General features: G+C 38.2%; 1 protein-coding gene across 2 annotated transcripts in view; it reads left to right on the plus strand.

Moving 5' to 3' along the window:
* LOC126456773 (26S proteasome non-ATPase regulatory subunit 1) overlaps positions 1–21254 on the plus strand; it is a 369189-nt gene that overhangs the window by 69508 nt on the left and 278427 nt on the right. For both annotated transcript variants that reach the window (XM_050092542.1, XM_050092543.1), the window contains exons 10-11: positions 12563–12778; positions 16310–16374. In XM_050092542.1, coding sequence (XP_049948499.1) covers positions 12563–12778; positions 16310–16374 — 281 coding nt within the window. The remainder of the gene's footprint in view (positions 1–12562; positions 12779–16309; positions 16375–21254) is intronic.

The raw sequence follows: 21254 nt of genomic DNA on the forward strand, positions 1-21254 counted from the left end.
TTTTCACAGTTCAGTACACATTCTTCTTTTCAAGCTTGACCTGTGTTCAGATTTTGATGGGCTATCCACTGGGCCATTTTACCATTAAATCTGAGGGTGATGCGATGGGAGTTTCCCCTGTGAGCATAAATGACAGCTCCCTCAATGCACTGCCCTTTTATACCTTGTGTACATGATACTACTGCTATCTGTATATAAGTATACCACTATGCACAATTTTTTGTCAAGCCATTTTCCTTTAGTTCTATCACAACTCCACGCAGTAACAACCTAATAAAATATATTAACCAAAATTCAACAGTGACTGCTTAAATTGCAGGATCATCTTGCTGACAGCTGGTATGTGTGCACAAATGTCCATGGGTTGATTATCTGCTGGAAATGTGTTCGTTTTACAAATATTCAATTTACACATGCTGTCTTCAGAATAAATTTTTCATCCGACAGTGCATTACTTAATACCAATAAAGTTACTCCAGTTAATACAGTCGATTCCCATTTATTCAAATTTGCTATTAGGTTAGTATATTCAAGGGATATTAGAACAGTAACAAGAATTTACCAGTGAATCACAGTTTCATTAAAAGACGTGATAGGAAAGTCCTTTATGAAATATAAATAATTTAAGGAGTAAAGGCATCATGAGTTGTTACTGTTACTTCTTAGATGTTATTGCTCAAAAGAGACTATTTTTTTCTTTTGTTTCTACATGAAGTTATTGCTATGAGAATGGAACATCACGTATCACTAAAGTGTGTTCAATGTGTGCACAAAGTTACTAGTAAATTATTGTGACTAGTTTTTTGTTATTATTCTGGTTGTAACATGTAAACTTTGATGGTCAGAAATATCGGAATTAATAAAAAGTTCTGGGCTGTAATGTTGTGGTCGACTTAATTTCATGTTTAAACACAATGTTTGCCTCCATCTGTGGAGGACATTCAAGGGGCCTTGTAGCTTCTTTGGCTGTCCGATTCATATGCTGCCAAGCTACTGTCCACACAACCAACAACAAAAGTGAGGCATCATAAAAACATTGGCAGATAGAGCAAGGGACGTCTGGAAACCAGAGCTGCTTGACGCGGAATTAAAACATCTCACCAATGCATTGCTGAAGAACGAGCTAATCATCTGTTGAGGTAAAAAATGCGTGAAGAGGGCCGCGCAAAAATTGAAGCGATGCACAAGCACCTGTGGAGTCCAAAGTTGTCCTGCCTTTCGTTAAGGATGTTACTGACTGTATAGGAGAAATCTTGAAAAAAGTGATTATACCGGTAACCTACAAATCCATGTGGAAGATATGGTATCACCTAAAATTGTTCAAGGGTGCTCACAAACTGCTGGAAAACCAGGAATTTATAGGATACTGTGTAGTTGTGGGGAGGCGTACACGGTTTCTTCAAAAAGAACCACCAAAAAGCGTCTAGAAGAGGACAAAGGCAATGGTAGAAGTGGGAGAGTGTGTAATGTCTCTTGCAGTGGTCTCTCTCTGATATTTTCAGAAATTTTAGAAATTATATATCTCGGTACATATCTCAAAATATCTCTTCTTATCTTACCGATTCCTAAACTTTAATATACAATGATTATCAATGCAAAGTAGTTTCAAGCCCTATTATTCCTTGGAGCGTCCATTTACTCCACGGAATAGCTTCTTTGCTATCTGTGTTATCTTTTAGGAAAAGAATGATTGAGATCTTGCCGATTAGCCGTGAAAGAACAAGGATGTATATGTATGTATTGCTGAGCTACTCACAATCTTGATGAGATTCTGTATGAGAAGGAATTTAATACATGAACTAAATAAAAGTGTGTTCGCGTGTTATTTAACTGATTATTATTGACAGTGTCTGCTTACTACACTGTGTTGCACGGGATCAGTGGGGAACGTCTGATTTACACTGGATGAACCTGCCGTTTTGTATGCTCAAGATATCCAGTTTATTACTTCAAAATAGGCTAACACGGTCTTACCAGCAGATCTCCGGTCTTCCCCATGTGATCACCGAAAGTTAATAATTATTACAAATGTTTTCAGGAGATCGACTGACAATTTTCGTTGCACTGAGACTTCGAAATTGCTTCACTGCTCCATAAAGTCAGCCGGGGAATACAAAAGGGGCAAACCTGTTTTAAACGAAATTAATTCCGTGGCAGTGTTGAGATATAAGGAGGGTGAATTAATGACAGATGAATTGACGAGAGACTTAGACGCCTGTGTAGTCGAAGATAAAAGGGTTCCTGTGTCTGAGATCATCACAGAAGTGGGAGGAATTTTAACCAATGTTGTATTGGACACAGCTTCATCTACAGACATAGTACCCGGAACTTTGTTTCGCAGAATTAGTAAAATTGAGAAAATCCCTGTTCTACCAGTACGAAATTGCCAAGTTATAGGTGCAGTGGGAGCAAAATCCCTGAACGTCAAGATACAAATGCTTATAGAGATAAAATTGGGAAATGTAGCTAAACAATGCACATTACTTGTAGTGGAAAAGTTGTTAGTAGATTGTATTCTTGGCATTGGAACTTTGCAAGCCTGCAATTGCAAGTTGGACTTGGTAGAAGGAAAGGTGAATTTTAAAATCGAAGATCAATTTGTTACACTAATCTTACTGAGAAAGGAGGCAGTGTATGAGCAATATTTCCGTGGTGCTGCTGTGCAGTTGATTTGTGCTGAAAATAATAATATGTACCGACTACCGATCAAGTCAGTTCAAGTAGAGGATTTCAGACAAACAGTCGAACAGAAAAACGGATAGTCAGAGGGAACAATTATTCAATATATTAACAGAATATGAGTCAGTTTTCAATGAAAAGCCCGGAATTATTAGAGGATATGTTTGTACATTACAGATTAAGCCCCATAAGACATTTTGCCGCACACACTATCCCATTCCCTGGTGATTAAAACAACCAGTTCAGGAAGAGATACAAAAAATGTTAAACTGGAATCTTATTGGACCATCGAACAGCCCATATTGTTCTCCGTTGCTTGTTGTACCAAAGCCAGGAGGAAAAGTTCGATTGGTATTAGATGCAAGGGAAATTACCAACATTATAGTACCTGTGCGCACACGTCCGGAGAACATCGATGAGTTAATACAGAAATTTCAAGATGTATCCTATTTAACCGGTATTGATTTGAGAAGTTCATTCTGGCAAGTCCAGTTAGACAAGGACTCAAGAAAATATACTGCTTTTATATATGGAGGGAGAAGCTATCAGTTAAAGGTCGTTCCGTTTGCTCTCAATATCAGCTCTGGAGTTTTTATTTGTGCGTTGGACTATGCCCTTGGACCAGAACTACGTAGTCGAATAACAGTTTTTGTGGACGATCTATTAATTGCCTCTAAAACTTGGGAGGAACATGTACAACTTATTATGAGGATTTTTGCTGTGTTCAAACAAACTGGTATAACTGCAAATCTAAAAAAATCCCGATTTTCTCTACAGAGAATTAAATTCATAGGACATATGATTAATGCAAAAGGCATTCTTCCAACAGAAGCGAAGATTAGTGCGATACAAAAATTTTCCAACTCCAAGAAACAGAAGACAACTGAAAGGCTTTATAGGCTTGGCTTCATTTTTTCGTCGATTTATTAAAACTCAATCAATGAACTCTGAAGCACTAAACCAGCTCCTGAGGAAAGATGTACCATGGCAATGGTCTAATAATTGTGAAAAGGCTTTTTGTGAAATTAAGGATCAACTGATAAATGCTCCGTCATTATACCACCCTGATATGAATGTCGGATTCTGTTTAGCCACTGATTCATCAGATGTGGGATTAGGATCTTGTTTATTTCAAATTAGGTACATCAATGGTGTAAAAACCTTTTGTACAATTGCATTTGCTAGCAGAGTTTTATCCACCTGTGAAAGAGCATATACCACTACGGAATTGGAAGCTTTAGCAGTTATTTGGTCTTTGAAAAGGTTTAATTATTATGTATATGGCTCAAGGATAACCGTTTATTGTGACCACCAATCACTAGCCTTTTTACAAACTTGTAAGTTGCTGCATCCTCGCTTGTCAAGGTGGACGCTGGCGCTGCAAGAATATCAGTTTCAAATTATTCAGGTAGCCGGAAAAGAAAATATTATAGCTGACGCGTTGTCAAGATCTCCAGAAGGAATGACAACTGAAATGGATGTAAATAATAAGGCAGAATTTCCAGTGCTTCTTCTTCAAGAAAATAATTACAAGTTATATTATATTCATTTATGTAAGACAATGGCTCAGCTTCAGAAGAATGATTGGCGATGGAATGCTATAATACGACAGTTCAATCAACAAAATCCTACGGTCAATTTGGAATACCATCGGCTTGTGAATAATATTTTATTTTTTAAATCTGGGAAGGCTGAGAATCCAAAGTGGTGTGTCTGCATATCCGAAGAATATGAAGAACGATTAATTTGGTTTACACATTTGACCTGGGGTCATGTTGGTGTTGTAAAGTGTCCTTATAAGATTAGATATTATTGTTACTTCCCAAATATAAGACAAAAAGTGCACAAAGTCATACAGAAATGTGTTCTCTGTCAAAAGGCTAAGCCGGACAACAAGGGAAATAAAATTGCGCTTCACTCAGTAATGCCTGAAGCACCAAGATCACTTATATCATGTGATATTTGTGGACCACTTCCTAGAGCCAGAGGTGGTGTTAAGTACATTATTGGATTCTGTGATGTGTTTACAAAATATGTTAAACTATATCCTATAAAATCAGCAACTGCAAGAGCTGCCGCAGTAAAGTTTGTAAATGACTACATTCCTCATGCAGGGATTCCAAAATCTATAATCTCTGACAATGCGAAGATATTTACTGGATATTTATGGAGAAAATTAGTATCACAACTAGGAATAAAACAGATATTTACATCTTGATATCAACCACAAGGGAATTTAATTGAACGGGTTTTCTGAGAACTAAACAGATTCATGAGAAAGTACTGTCATGATAAGCAAACTATCTGGATAAACTATTTGACCGAGTTTGAGCAGGTTTATAATAATTTACCACATAGTTCTACAAACTTTACCCCGAATGAACTGATGTTCAGAGATAACGAAAGAAACTTTTGGGTAGATAACTTGCCTAAACTCGAGGACACCAAAATGTCATGGGAAGAAAAAATTCGCAATGCTCTCATTAATATTACGGAGAAAGCAAGACAACGAAAGGAAATCCATGATAGAAACATCAAACGGATTCAGACTTTAAATATCGGACAGAAAATTCTTTTAATAAGACGCATCAAGTCATCGAAGTTGAAGAAGACCATCAGGAAATGCAATCTAATTTATACAGGTCCATATATAATAGTTGATATACCGAATCCTGGTGCGTATTTATTAGCATATCCGGATTCTGGAAGAATAAAAGGATTATTTCCTCATGCAGACCTAAAGAGGTACTTTTATGGCAAGTGTGTCAAATGAAATGAAAAGTCTGTATGAAGTATTTGGATGTTAAAAAAAATTGAAGTGCGAAGGACAGTATGCCTCAGCTACTGTAATAGATTAAATGACAGCATGCCAAGCATCTGTGATAGTTTAATGAACAGTAAGCAATTGCTTCTGTGATAGTATAGGAATATTTAGAAAAGTGGAACTGTAGCTATTGCTGCTGTGAAGACTTACGGATTATCTGTCTACGCGATGATCACCAAAGAAGCTTGTGCGTGTGAAATAATATACATTCAGAGAGAGTTAATCTCCAGTGATAATAAGTTAACTGAAACTATATGATCGAATACGGCGCTTGCGTGTGAAGTTAGTGTTTGTAAACTGACAGTTGACAGGAGAACAAATGAACCGCGTTAGAAAATTAGAATTGATTGCAACTGTCCACAGACATAAAGACTCGCTGGTTTTTTTTTGGTGCGAGCTAAATTCTATTCAAGAGAATTTCATTAACTAGCTTAGTGTGTGTTTGTAAAATTAGAGTTAATAAGAAAGTTCTTCATTGAATTTATAATAATGTGTCATTTTCCAGTTGGATTTGTTTATTGTTACATTGCATTCATACATGTTCATGAGAAAATGCGGCAATCGGAGTATAAAAAAGAAAAATTTGATCATCAATCACTACTAACAAAGATTAATTTCAGCTGGAGAGGTCATGCAGCAAGACTTAATTAAACGTTCTCTTTCAGCAAAATTTCATTGTAATTGTGTTGTTTGTTGTTGTGGTCTTCAGTCCTGAGACTGGTTTGATGCAGCTCTCCATGCTACTCTATCCTGTGCAAGCTTTTTCATCTCCCAGTACCTACTGCAACCTACATCCTTCTGAATCTGCTTAGTGTACTCATCTCTTGGTCTCCCTCTACAATTTTTACTCTCCACACTGCCCTCCAATAGTAAATTGGTGATCCCTTGATGCCTCAGAACATGTCCTACCAACCGATCCCTTCTTGTGGTCAAGTTGTGCCACAAACTACTCTCCTCCCCAATCCTATTCAGTACTTCCTCATTAGTCATGTGATCTACCCATCTAATCTTCAGCATTCTTCTGTAGCACCACATTTCGAAAGCTTCTATTCTCTTCTTGTCCAAACTATTTACCGCCCATGTTTCACTTCCATACATGGCTACACTCCATACAAATACTTTCAGAAATGACTTCCTGACATTTAAATCTATACTCGATGTTAACAAATTTCTCTTCTTCAGAAACGCTTTTCTTGCGATTGCCAGTCTACATTTTATATCTTTTCTACTTCGGCCATCATCAGTTATTTTGCTACCCAAATACCAAAACTCCTTTACTACTTCAAGTGTCTCATTTCCTAATCTAATTCCCTCAGCATCACCCGACTTAATTAGACTACATTCTATTATCCTTGTTTTCCTTTTGTTGATGTTCATCTTATATCCTTCTTTCAAGACATTGTCCGTTCCATTCAACTGCTCTTCCAAGTCCTTTGCTGTCTCTGACAGAATTACAATGTCGTCGGCGAACCTCAAAGTTTTTATTTCTTCTCCATGAATTTTAATACCTACTCCGAATTTTTCTTTTGTTTCCTTTACTGCTTGCTCAATATACAGATTGAAGAACATCGGGGACAGGCTACAGCCCTGTCTCACTCCCTTCCCAACCACTGCTTCCCTTTCATGTCCCTCGACTCTTATAACTGCCATCTGGTTTCTGTACAAATTGTAAATAGTCTTTCGCTCCTTGTATTTTACCCTGCCACCTTTAGAATATGAAAGAGAGCATTCCAGTCAACATTGTCAAAAGCTTTCTCTAAGTCTACAAATGCTAGAAACGTAGGTTTGCGTTTCCTTAATCTTTCTTCTAAGATAAGTTGTAAGGTCAGTATTGCCTCACGTGTTCCAGTGTTTCTACGGAATCCAAACTGATCTTCCCCGAGGTTGGCTTCTACTAGTTTTTCCATTCGTCTGTAAAGAATTCGTGTTAATATTTTGCAGCTGTGACTTATTAAACTGATAGTTCAGTAATTTTCACATCTGTCAACACCTGCTTTCTTTGGGATTGAAATTATTATATTCTTCTTGAAGTCTGAGGGTATTTCGCCTGTTTCATACATCTTGCTCACCAGATGGTAGAGTTCTGTCAGGACTGGCTCTCCCAAGGCCGTCAGTAGCTCCAGTGGAATGTTGTCTACTCCGGGGGCCTTGTTTCGACTCAGGTCTTTCAGTGCTCTGTCAAACTCTTCATGCAGTATCATATCTCCCATTTCATCTTCATCTACATCCTCTTCCATTTCCATAATATTGTCTGAATAAGATATAATTTTTTTTGGAAATTGTCTCAAATAATAAAGTTTTTAATATTCTGACATGCTATCCACATTCGTACTTGAAACCAAATTAGGAAAGATTCAGATCTACTTCCACCTGGAAAATCCAACAAAAAAAAAGGAAAAGAAAAAGAGCAGGATTAGAACCTTTCGGCTTACTCGAGAAGATGGATGAAATTATCCATGTTTTCAAAAATTGTTTTCCGATCTGGAGTTGTTATATTGTGCAACTACAGTATCGATTAAGACACCTAGGTGTGGAAAGTATGAGACGAATGGATTTTCCCATTCCTCAGATGGAAGATTGGATGGATCAGGTCCATATTTGAGTTCAAAATGAATCTGGAAAAATTCGACTAACCCTTCTCTTCCAGGAATCTTTAATAATTGACCATTCCTTAGATGAATTTCGATTGTTTCATGCTACAATCCTGAGTACCTGTTCCTGAGGTTCCTTCTGGTCTCTCAAATCCGTTACGTCTCCTGTCTGGTACGCCAATGCGACGCCTGTCCTCCATGCCATATCCCATGTTCCTGTTTGATCAGTTTCACCGCAGTTCAGCAAGACATGGATGAAGACAATTTTTCAGAAGATTGTAAAAATTTGCATGTGTAAAGATTTTTTTTTTTTTTGGCTATGAGGCAGATTTTATCTTTCCTATGAATTCTAGAATATCTCTCAAATTTCTAAATTATTCTGTCTTTCCTATCATCTGTGATACCTAGTTGGGGTCTAAGTCTCCAGATTTTCTGGGGTTTCCCTGTGAATGCCAGTTCTTGAATAGGTAGACCTGATCAACAACTATACAAGTCCATCTTCCCTGGTTGTGTACGTGGGATGCGGGTATGCCCCAGTACACGTGAAAGCAACAACTAGGTATCTAGGTGACGAAGATTGGTGTTACCTATACCAAATCTCTTTCAGTTCTTGTAATCAAAAAATCTTATTAACTTCTTAAAATTTATAGGAACGTATGTTCCACAAATTCTAACGAGTTAGCTAAGACAATAGTTAGCTCGCAGAGTGGATACATATCAACTTTGCTCACTGCGAGGGGCGATGTAATGTCTCTTGCAGCGGTCTCTCCGCGATATTTTCAGTAATTTTATAAATTATATAACTCAGTACATATCTCGAAATATCTCTTCTTATCTTACCGATTCCTAAACTTTAGTATACGATGATTATCAATGCAAAGTAGTTTTAAGCCCTATTATTCCTTGGAGCGTCCATTTACTCCATGGACTAGCTTCTCTGCTATCTATGTTTTCTCTTATGACTAGAATGAAGGATCTTGCCGATTAGCTGTGAAAGGAGGAGGATGTATATGTATGTATTGTTGAGCTAGTCGCCATCTTGATGAGATTCTGTATGAGAAGGAATTTAATACATGAAATAAACTAAAGTAAGTGTGTTCGCGTATTATTTAATTGATTATTATTGACAGTGTCTGCTTACTACACTGTGTTGCATGGGATCAGTGGGGAACGTCTGATTTACACTGGACGAACCTGCGGTTTTGTATGCTCAAGATATGCAGTTACTTCAAATAAATAGGCTAACACGGTCTTACCAGCAGATCTCCGGTCTTCCCCATGTGATCACCGAAAGTTAATAATTATTACAAATGTTTTCAGGAGATCGACTGACAATTTTCGTTGCACCGAGACTTCGAAATTGCTTCACTGCCTTATGGAATTTAAGTTAAGCTCAATTTAATCAGGATAGAACAGTATTGAACCGTGTGAATGTGATAATCCTGCTTTGTGAATGAAAATTCCCTTAATATACGCATGTTTTTTTTTTTACTGTCCTGATCAGTGAAGCTAAATCAGGCCGGTGTGAGAGAGGTTTTTTAAATTAGGAAAGATCCCACAAAAAAAATTAAGTGACAGATCGGCTGTAGCAGAACATACTTTGCAGCCTGGAGACCACCACATTCATTTTGATAGGACTAGAGTACTGGCAGCCACTAGCAGATACCATGAGAGGCTGTACCGAGAAAACATAGAGATTGTAAAACACCCTTGTAAATGCAATAGCAAGGAGGAGGGCATGATATTGAATTACTTTTGGATCCTGGTGCTAAAGATAATGTGTACCAGTCTTCCACCATGGGATGGCGACAACAGCAGGTGATGGCAGTTGACAAAGGCCAGTTGTGCATGGGTACGTAAAACGTGACCTCACACTACTGTGCAGGAGCGCACACAAACAAAATTTTCCTGTAGTCATTAGCGACCCAGCATGTGAATCAGACTCTCAAAGATGCTTTAACCCCTCTTAAAAATGTCCTCCACAGATGGAAATGAAACATTGATTTTTCAACTTTAAGGATTTGTTTGTTAACTGATATTTTTTATTGAAGGTGATATAATGTAAGGAACAGATTTTGTAGACAAATAACTTCAATTCCTGTAAGACATCCTAAAAGTTACCACCACAACACAGTTCATGTTGGAGCTTCAGATGCATAAATATCTGGATGCACACAAAGTAAAGTAAATAATATGCCCGAGAAAAGTAATGGTAAAATAAAAGCTGCCCTAATTTTGTTGTGCCAAGTCATTCATATTTTTACCAGCTGCAGACTTGAAATGTCAGATTTCAGGCTACAGTTAAAATCTTAAGAAACAAAGAACATCTCTCCCTTACACGTATAAATCTTTGGCAATGTTCAGCCATGTATGTGCTTATTTTTCTCCTTAGTTTGCCGTTTAAATAAATATTTCATGACAGTAAATTTAATAGTAATAGAAATAAAGATAGATTTAAAAAAATGGGGTGTATGTGCTCTCTCTTTCTCTCACGCACTTTACCAAGGTGGTATTGGTTGTTCTGGAGCTGCTGCTGCTGAACTGACCAAACACAAATGGTGTATTATTTCTTCATCCATAGGGCTTCTATGAAATAAGGCAGACAGGAGCAGACTATAGCAAGTATGAGGCATATTTTTTAAGTAAGGTCCGTTTTGCTGTAGACACTAGTAGTTCGTGCGCGTACCGCAATGAGTGCGTGCATCGTGTACCGGCATGCCACAGGAACAACTGCGCTCAGTTTCAGCTCTGTAGCTAACCTGTACGGTTCTTTCAAAATGTTTAAGACTATCAACTTGCCTGCTGCTAGTGAGGTTCGCTCAGTGATTTGGTTTTTGTCAGCAAGGAACCTGTCTGCTGCAGAAATTCATTGACAGATTTGCAAAGTGTACGATGATACTGTTAGGAGTGAAAGCAAAGTGTGTAAGTGGGTACGAGAATCCAAAGATTGCCGTGACAATGTCCATGAAGAGGACCGCTCCCGTCACCCTTCTTTGATTACAGACGATTTGGTGGCTTCATTTGAAGCCAGGATGCATGAGAACAGGCGCTTCACAATAACAGGTCTCTCAAATGAATTTCCCGACGTGTCAGGATCAGTGCTTTACAATATTGTTTCTGAACACCTAAAGTTTATGAAACTGTGCTCCCGTTGGGTCCCGAAACTCCTGACAGAGGACCACAAAAACCAAAGATTTGAGTGTGCGTTGGAGTTATGACTCGTTATCACGAAGAAGTTGACGGCTTCAAAATCATTGCATCGGTGTTTTGGGATAGGCATGGTGTTTTGTTGGTCAACTTCATGCAACGAGGAACCACTATCAATGCAGAAGCGTACTGCTAAACCCTGAGAAAGTTATGCAGAGTGATTCAAAACAAAAGATGCGGCATGCTTACAAAGGGAATTGTCCTTCTCCATGACAATACAAGACCTCACATTGCAGGTCAGACCCACGATTTGTTGGACAGTTTTTGCTGGGAAGTTTTAGACCACCCACCCTGCAGTCCTGACCTTGCGCCGAGCGATTACCACAGTTACGATGATGATGATGATGATGATGATGATGATGACGTGAAAACGGCAGTGAACTCTTGGTTATCGGAGCAGGTGGCAAGTTTTTATGAAGAGGGTATTTTAAAATTGGTTGAAAGGTGTGATACGTGTTGGAACAAACTTGGCAACTATATTGAAAAATAGTGAAGTATTTACTTTCTGAAAATTAACTTACTTTTTTGAAATAACATTTCGTTGAGTACTTATGTTCAAACGGACATTACTTAAAAATCACCCCAAGTAGTAGAAAATTAAATTTGTAAGAGGCTGGCAACTACAAAAAAGTTTGTAACTACTCAAAATATAAGTAATGGTCATTGAGGGAATTCAATTATAAAACAATTTTTATCTGTGAGCAGTTCAATTTCATAGGAATTTTCTTCAAACTGCAACTGAATTCATTTGTGACATGCTCATTAGTCAATGCTGAGAGACAGGAAAACTGGAAAATCCAGTACTGCCAATTTTGTCAAAATAGACTTGATTTTCAGAATATGAATCTGTGATAATCAGTTATCTCTCGTATTGATGTTACATGAAGTTATTAGATTGAGGTGTCAGTTTCTGAACATCTCAGCAGTTAAGATTTCCATCTCATTTGTTTAGACGAAGCAGGAATTCCCAAAGTGCCGAAGGCTCACAATTTTGGTACCAATTACAGCAGAGCTCATTTTTTTTGGGAACAGGAGACAGATACCAAATATAGTAACATTTCATATTTTGTGCACTGAAGTGAAAACTATGCACAATAAAGATTGTACCCTCATTTGGATAAACTGAGCCACAGTAGTGTACATCCAATGTTTGCTATTACCACAATATCAAGTTCCATGCCGAAAGTGTTGCTGTGAAACTAACATTAGCACCAGTTGGCCAGATTTTGTGACTAAGGTAGGGACTTACGCTTTGTTGCAGTATGCACAGGACACGCAGCACGAGAAGATCCTACGTGGACTGGCTGTCGGCATCGCACTCACGATGTACGGCCGTCTGGAGGAGGCAGACCCCCTGGCCACTTCCCTCTGCCAGGACAAGGACCCAATCCTGCGCCGCTCCGGCATGTACACAATAGCGATGGCCTACTGCGGTACCGGCAACAACCAAGCCATTCGACGTCTGCTGCATGTTGCTGTGAGTAGCTGCATGCATTTTATGTTACCAGAAGGGTTGGTCTGGCTAGTGTATATATTCAATCCTGTTGCCTGAGATTGTGTTCTGTTGGATAGTTTTCTGTGAAGGATTGTAATAAAACAGGGGAAAATCTTGGAAACAATGTGCCCAGTGTTGCAAGTAATGCAGTAGGTTGCAGGTAGATAAATGATAGTCTAGCATTAAATGGGTAAATATCAAATACTCTGTTCCACCAATCCTGACATTTGTAATTGGTAGGGTGTTAGGAATTAGAATATTCATAGAAATTACGCTATCGAATAGTCAATTGAATATTAGATGAATTCTCTGGAGGTGTAATTTACCTGCATGGAGACAACTTGTGGAATATTGGAGAGACTTATTGTGTTGTAAATGAGACTGGTAAGAGAAATATAGTGTAATGGTAAATACATGGAAGTACATTCCCTGGATGGAAACTAGGTCAGATGTTGCACAGGCAAACAAAGTTAGAAGGAAGCTAACTGTGAGGAGGAAATCTTGGGTAGCAGGAGAAATACTACAATTGATCAATCAAAGAAGAACAAAAATGTTCAGGGTGAGGCAGGGATACAGAAATGAGTCACTTATGAATGGAATTACATGTGAAGAAATTGAAGTTGATAGGGAATTGGTATGGGATCCAGTATTAGTCAGAATTTAAAAGATGTGTAAGACTTGAGATCTAATAAGGTAGATGAATGGATAACATTTCATTGGAATTTCTATAATTATTGGTGGGGAAGTGGCAACCAAGCAGCTATTCCAGACAGACTCTCAAAAAATATCATTTACACAATTCTGAAGACAGCAAGAGCAGGTAAGTGTAAGAACTATTGCACAGTCAGCTTGACAGCTCATGCATCCAATTTGATGACAAGAATGACGTACAGAAAGGATTGAGGGTCTGTTAGATGCTGAGTTTCGCTTTAGGAAAGGTTAGGACACATGAGAGGTGGTCCTGATATTGCACTTGATAATGAAAGCAAGACTGAAAAAACATCAAGACATGTTCATAAGATTTGTTGTCCTGGAAAATGTGTTCAACAATGTAAAGTGGTGCGAAATTTTGGAAATTCTCAGAAAAATAGAAGTAAGCCATAGGGAATGACAGGTAATATACAGAATGTAAAGAACCAAGAGGGAATAATAAGACTGGAAGACCATGAATGATGTGCCTGGATTAAAAAGGGTATAAGACAGGCACGCTGTCTGTTGCCCCTACTGTTCAACATGTACACTGAAGAAGCAATGACATAAATAAAAGAAAGGTTAGAGAGTGGGATTAAAATTTGGCGTGGGTGAGGATATCAATGATAAGGTTAGCTGATGGTGTTCTTACCCGTAGTAAAGGTGAAGAGGAATTACAGGATCTCGTGAATGGAATGAACAGTCTAATGAGTACAAAATGTGGACTGATTGTAAGTTGAAGAAAGATGAAAGTTGTGAGAAGTCGCAGAAATGAGATCAGTGAGAAACTTATAGGGATGGTGATCACAAAGCAGAGAAAGTTAAGGAACTCTCCTACCTAGGCAGCAAAGTAAACCATGACGGAGAAGGCAAGGAGGATGTAAAAAGCAGACTAGTACTAGCAGAATGTGCATTTATAGCCAAGAGAAGTGTACTAGTATCAAACAAAGCCTTAATTTGAAGAAAAAAATTCTGAGTGTGTACTTAGGAGCTCAGCATTGTACAGTATTTGAAACAGAGACTGTGAGAAAGCAGAAGAATCAGAAGAGAATCAAAGTATTTGAGAATTGGGGCTACAGAAGGACGGACTGGTAAGGTAAAGGAATGAGGTGGTTCAACGCAGAATTGGCAAAGAAAGAAATGTCTAGAAAACACTGACAAGAAGAAGGGACTGGATGACAGGACACCTGTCCTATGATCAGGGAATGACTGCCATGATATTAGAGGGAGCTGTAGAGTGTAAAAATTGTAGAGGAAGAAGGAGATTGGAATGTGTCCAGCAAATTATTGAGGGATGTTGGGTGCAAGAGTTTCTCTTAGAGAAGAGATTGGCACAGGAGATAAATTTGTGGCAAGCAACATCAAACCAGTCAAAAGACTGATGACTCAGAAAGAGAGATGATTCTAATATCGTGTAACACTATATGTAGCCCTTATAATAGCCTCAGTATGGCAAGGAAGTTTTTTCAGGTTTGCCATGTGATGCTAAATTGATTAGACATTATAATGCTTTGAAATTTTGGGGATGTTGAGTCCTTCATTTGGATGCTTTAGCAAGCAGCTCAAAATGTGGTAGGGTGCCTGAGTGGTAACTGGAAATGCATCCTAGCAGACTCTTTAGTGTTCTCAGAAACTGGTTGTGATTTACTTGAGTTCACTGAGGGCACCAATTCCTGATGGTTTTGGAACCAACTGTCATCAGTAGTGCAAGACACAAATAAGCAGTTACCAATTACAGGAGATAGGATTTTTTAAGATCACTTATCTTCTGCAATGCTACATGGCTGCGAGTGGTACACCACTTGGTGCAGACACATTGGACTGCCTTTGTTGGTGCACCAACAAATTGGGCAGCTTCTTCCACATCAAGGTCATGGGGACATCTAAACACTATAGCTCCTTTCTACTAAGTCTGTCATGTTAACCTATGTTACAATGATAATTCCATATGATCGACTGGCACATACATACTACTTCATTGCAATAGCTCTCGTCATAGTGTTGGCATCACTGCCTGGTACTAGTTCTATACTGCCTACAGTGTTGGAATATATGTGAACTGTGATTTTGATGCCAGATCATGTGTCTGTAAATTTTTCTGTAGGATATAATGTTTTTGTGATTTCTGGTGCGATGTGAGATGGAAAGCAGCTTAATAGGTAGTCACTTAACTGTAGTTGTAAGTGGTTGTATTTTACAATACTGGACTGTTGTGCTTTGAAACTACCACATGGCCCATTGCATTTTACTTCTTTTTCCCACCCCAATGACAGTGTGAGCATACATTTATAATTTCTATAAATAATTTAAGAATGATTTTAAAATAAATGTTACACATAAATCTGTTTTCTTACCCTGTTTTCTGTGTTCTGTGGTTGATATATCACTTGGAGGAAAACTTTCAGAATCACTACACATATTGCAATAAAGATCAGCTTTTTTTTTTATCCAGAGAGGTAGATTAATATAGGTTGGTAAATACAAATGGATGAATGATTTATTACGTATAAGGATATAGTCTCCCACTCGATGTAATAAGCCAATTCGTATTCTGAAAATTTTTCACAGGGCATTGTTTTACAGTTTTGTTTTCTTCAGTAACAAATTCAGATTATAGTCAATTCACATTTGTCAATGATACTTCTAAAAGTTTTGGGCATATTAAATAAGGGGTTGCCCTGTTACAATGTGAGTAATAACATGAAACATAAACTGTAATCACGAAAATACGAAATATGCGGTGCTCACTCTTCGGGAACACAGCGTTTTTATGTGCAGAATGTGTGTGTAACATGTACATGTTTAGCAGGTGCTGTCTTACAGGTGTCTGATGTAAACGATGATGTCCGGAGGGCGGCTGTAACGGGACTCGGCTTCCTGCTGTTCAGGTAAGTGCGCTAAAACATTTTACAGAACATGGAAACTAGACCTGGCTGTTACTGAGATTAGAAAACTGCCTTACAAGAGAACAGTTGTTTGGATTCCCACGGATCTTTTTGCTGCACACAGTTATGAAACTTCCAGATTCCCATACACTTGGAATACTGTTACTGGATACAGGTATTAGGGAGTGTGTGACTTCTTAAGAGTACATTTATTGTCTAACTTGTCAGGTTTTAAAAGTTCTGAAATTTCTTCAACTTTAATGTGCTGCCCAGATTGTAACCTCGATTTCTGTAAGTAGTTGTTCAATTTGTAGTTAAGTTGCCAACTGTTAGTTGTCGACACACACGCGCTCGCTCGCGCTCGCGCCTGCACAACAGGAACTGGGCTACAATATTTACTCTTTGAATTGTCTATGATTTGCCATTCTAACATTGAATTTCTGTTTACTTCCAATCTTTTGGCAGAAAGCATAGTATAAGTGTGAAGACTGACTGGTTTGTGAGGCTTCACTTAAAGATGACATTCATATTCTTTCATTATACCAGGTCATTACTGAAAAACGTCTACGCAAAGAAGGGCTGCATGAATGATCACAAATTTGTTTGACATGGTAGTGTGTCATAGGAATGTTGAAAAATCTGAATTGGCAGACGCTTCAAGAAATGTCATATATCCCACATAAGCCTACTTGAAACATTGTAAGATTTAGTATTAAGTGAAGAATCAAGATGTTCTTCATCCCCCTAAATATCGCTCCTGTAGAGATTGTGGAGACAAGATTGGAATAATTACAGCATGTACATGTACATGGACATTTAAGCAGTCATTCTTCCTGTGCTCTATGCCTGATTGGAACCAGAAAAAAACTGTTCTACCCAACAGTCCTAAATTTTGTAAGATTATAATACAATGCATTTTAAATTTTAATGTGAGCTGTAATAATTTGTAATGCATTTTGGGACGGTCTATACATGTCAATTGCATTCAGTCAGTCAGTCAGTCAGTCAGTCATCATTCCCACTTGCCAGTGATGGTGAAAACTAAAGTAAGAACAGTCTTTGTAAGTCTGTCTTTATATGGAATGACTGAGGGCCTTTGGCTGTTCAATATAAAATGCCAAATGAAAAACCACTTCAGCTGTCTAGATGTCAAAGTTTGTTTTACATATGTGACCAGTTTCGGCCTTTCACAATGCCGTCTTAATGGTCCATGACTGACATGTGGGAAGAATCCCATGTCATTTTCAATTGAAATAGTGGCCAGAATTCAGTAATTGACTACGCTTTAACAACATGATCCCTTTGTTCATCAGTAGCAGTCTGCTATTGATGAATGAAGGGATCATGTTGTTAAAAAATAGTACACGGGTACTACTGAATGCTGGCCCCTATTTTGATTGCACAAGAGGTGGGATTCTTCCTACACATTGAGCAGGGGGCTGAAGATGGCGTAGTGAAATTATGAAACTGGTCACATAAGTAAAATAAAATTTGAAATGCACGCAGCTGAAGATGTTTTTGATTTGACGTTCTTCAGAGTAAGAACAGTCTTTAATCAGTTTCATTGCGTGCACAGCCCAAGTATGTTGTGGTCCATACAGTTAATTTAAAATTCACAATGGAGAAAGAGATTGTTCATAAAAGATCAGCTGAATAAATATTACAGGTAATTGAGTCAGTAGTAGTCCAACTACAAGTAATATTGCCAAAAATGAAACGTTCAAAGTAACATGGTGTATGAATAAATGCAGAAATGCAGTGCTATGTATTTGACCGTGTAAGACTGTTTTACACACAACAGCTATGCAACCAAATCTGCTGTTTTTCATGAGCAGTCGATTTTATCTGTCTATTACCCCCCCCCCCCCCCCCCTGCACTAATCTTTTAGACCAATTTGCATGTGTCACGAATGCCTTTCTTGGTGTAAGCGATAGGCTAAAGTAACGAGGTTCTATGTGTATTAAAGAATCAGAAAGCAGTAAAAACAAACCTGTACTCTTACTTCACAACAAATGTCATTGTGAGGACTAAAATTCTACACAGAAACCAAACATTTCCTGGAAATTAAGATCCTCTTGACTACTAAAATCTCACGAAAACAAGGAAAAAAGTTATCTTGGCCTTGCGTGTTGATGAATCCTGATTATGATACAGACAGTGGAATTCTGAGGAAATTCAGGAAAGTATTTTTGGCTGAGTTTAGGCAGATAAGAAAGCTACTCTTCCATTTTTTGTTACTTAATGAACATAAAATGTGTGTACAGGAGTTGAGGTCCTGGTAATGAGGGCAAGTTTGTTTCTTGTCAGATTTCAGATCTGACATGCTATGCTGTCAAATAAGTGCATGTGTCACATTATGAGGGTGTGTCCACATGGATTTTGATGCTCTTCTTAATAATTATCTGATCCTGCCACCAAATCGTACAAACAACACAACAAGAGTGCCAATAAATCTATAGTCCTTCAAACATTCTGACAGTTCCTTCCTGGGTGTGTGATTATCCAGATGTTTGGTGGAAAGCAACGGTTAACTTCCAATAAACATATTAAGTGGATTCCAGAATCATCTCCTGTCAGATGTAGCTCTGCTCAAAGTAATCTGCATTGATATAGTCAGACCCAGATAATTGTTATGGCATTTCAATGGGAGGGGGACATGCTTCATGGCAGTACATTGAGGAACAGCTGCTGACTGCTTTACAGTGTCTCTGGGTCGTAAAGGATCTGGAAAAGAGCATTTCAGGAGAAACTGGACCTTGCAGCAGTGTCGTCCTTGTCATGGTGCGAAGATTGTTTGCAACTTAGAAGCAACCTGTTTATTTAACTTTTGATTTTCAGATAACAGTTGGACCCTTGCCTGAAGTAATGCCCCATGGTCAGTATTTGATATAATCTAGCTGCAGTTACAGACATGATGGTGCTTGGTGTCAGTCACAAGACTCTTTATTTCCCCCCACCCAAGCAATTCTTTGAAACATTTAGGTATTCGCTGACATCCCACATTTGCTCAAACTCTTAAAGAACCGTTTACTGAATTGGTACATTATTTTGGAAAAAAAAGGCAGTGACAAATCCATGTTTGAGAAACTGTTAATTTTGGAGAGTGGCAAGATGGAAAAAGTGCCACAAGCTACCTCAGCAGCCCACTGAAGTGAAGGGCAGAGACCAGCAGCAAGTGTGCTCAGGAGCTGAACTGCTATTTAGTGCCAGGAGAAAGACAGGTTAGTGATTCCATGCAGCTGGTAGATCAAGTCTTGCTGTATTCAATTCAAGGGCTCACAGAGTAATAAACCTCTGGTCTGTGGGTTCGGTATTCATTTTAAGCCCTAATAACGGTACACAAAATTTATATATATTGCAAGAACATGTGCATTGGCTACTCAAAGTGTCAGCATCTGCTATGATTTTGAAAAGAATTTTTGAAAACTATTGAATAACTTTCGTGCATGTTAAGTGACTTTTGCGGTGTACAGTATTGAATAAATTCTTAATGCAAGGCAAAATCAAGACTGCTTGCAGAACTTTTTTTAACTTATAAGAGGCATTGTAAAGAGCCAGATAGGATTGTTGTTGGGAGCAAACACAAATGATATTTTTTGTTCCAAATCCATCATGTTTTGAGCCAGATGTAGTTCAAAGATATGTGACTGCAACAGTCTTCGGCAGCATTCTACCAGGTTTGTCCGAGGCACTGGCAATTTTTGAAGGAGAACAGGAGATCAAAGACAGAGAAATCACTGTAAAAGATACTGATATGCCATCAGTCATAGGCTTCTGACTGTAGGTTGGAAGGATGTAAATGTCTCACTTAATATGTAACACAATGATGTAGACAGTAAGTCAAATAATCCAGCTACTGCAGAGTCATTGACAATGCCTTGAGGACACTGTTGGGTGCCTGGAATTGATTTCTTGCTGGGGTTTGCTTGTACCCTCAGAAGTGCAGAAATGGACAGCGAATTTGAATTAATTTTTGCTCGGTTCCATGAATATGACTATTTATCCTTGGAAACTAGTGTCATTAAGAGCCTGAGTGACATTTCCTGAGAGTTTCTGTACTGTTAATCCAGAAATTCTTAAAATTTACACCAGAACATGAACATTCGGTTATCTGCACTGGCAGTCTTCAAAAGAGAAAGTAATTGGAGATAGCTCACTATTATAAAGCAAAGTAGTGGCATTTGTCAATGCCTTTTGGGTAAAATAGTTGTTTGTGTAAATCAATATGTATAAGAACTTAGTTACAGGTAGTGTTTTTTGGCAACATTAGAACTCCAACTATGCAGCAAGATTCAAAGATTAATGGTGCTAATGTTTGGCTTATTTCACACACCAAACCCCAGCTTTATGGAACAGAAAGCATGATAAGTGAACTTGCACAATAATGCAAAAGAATTTCTCCTTCATGGCAATGCTAGGCCTCACGCAAGTCTACACACCCAAGTCATGCATTCCATGAATGTGGTGTACAAATTTTGTTTGTTACATGGTCATTATAAATTTAAATAAGCTTTTCTTCCTCTGTGTGCCAGTGCCTCCCACACAGCTCTACTAGCTTGGTACCTGTGCCTGGTGACTTGTTGGTTGGTGCTGACATTGTGATTTCTATGATTCAGAAAGGTTCCAAGAAGTTTTGGTTTTACTGTACTGTTATTGTGTTCTCTCTTTTCCAGCTGCACTCATTTTTTTAACTGTTACAATTTCAGAGATAAGTGTATATGAACTGAAAGTAATTGAAAATTAATTAAGAAATTTGAACATGCATCCTAGAAGTATGATGGTGCTTACACTGCAAGGATGTAATAATTTGGCTTTTTGGGCACTTGTATTCCTTTATCTCACAAGGGATTGATACAAGATGCTGAAATTTGGCCCATGCTGC

This window comes from Schistocerca serialis, chromosome 2 (assembly GCF_023864345.2).
Source record: "Schistocerca serialis cubense isolate TAMUIC-IGC-003099 chromosome 2, iqSchSeri2.2, whole genome shotgun sequence".
NCBI lineage: Eukaryota > Metazoa > Arthropoda > Insecta > Orthoptera > Acrididae > Schistocerca > Schistocerca serialis.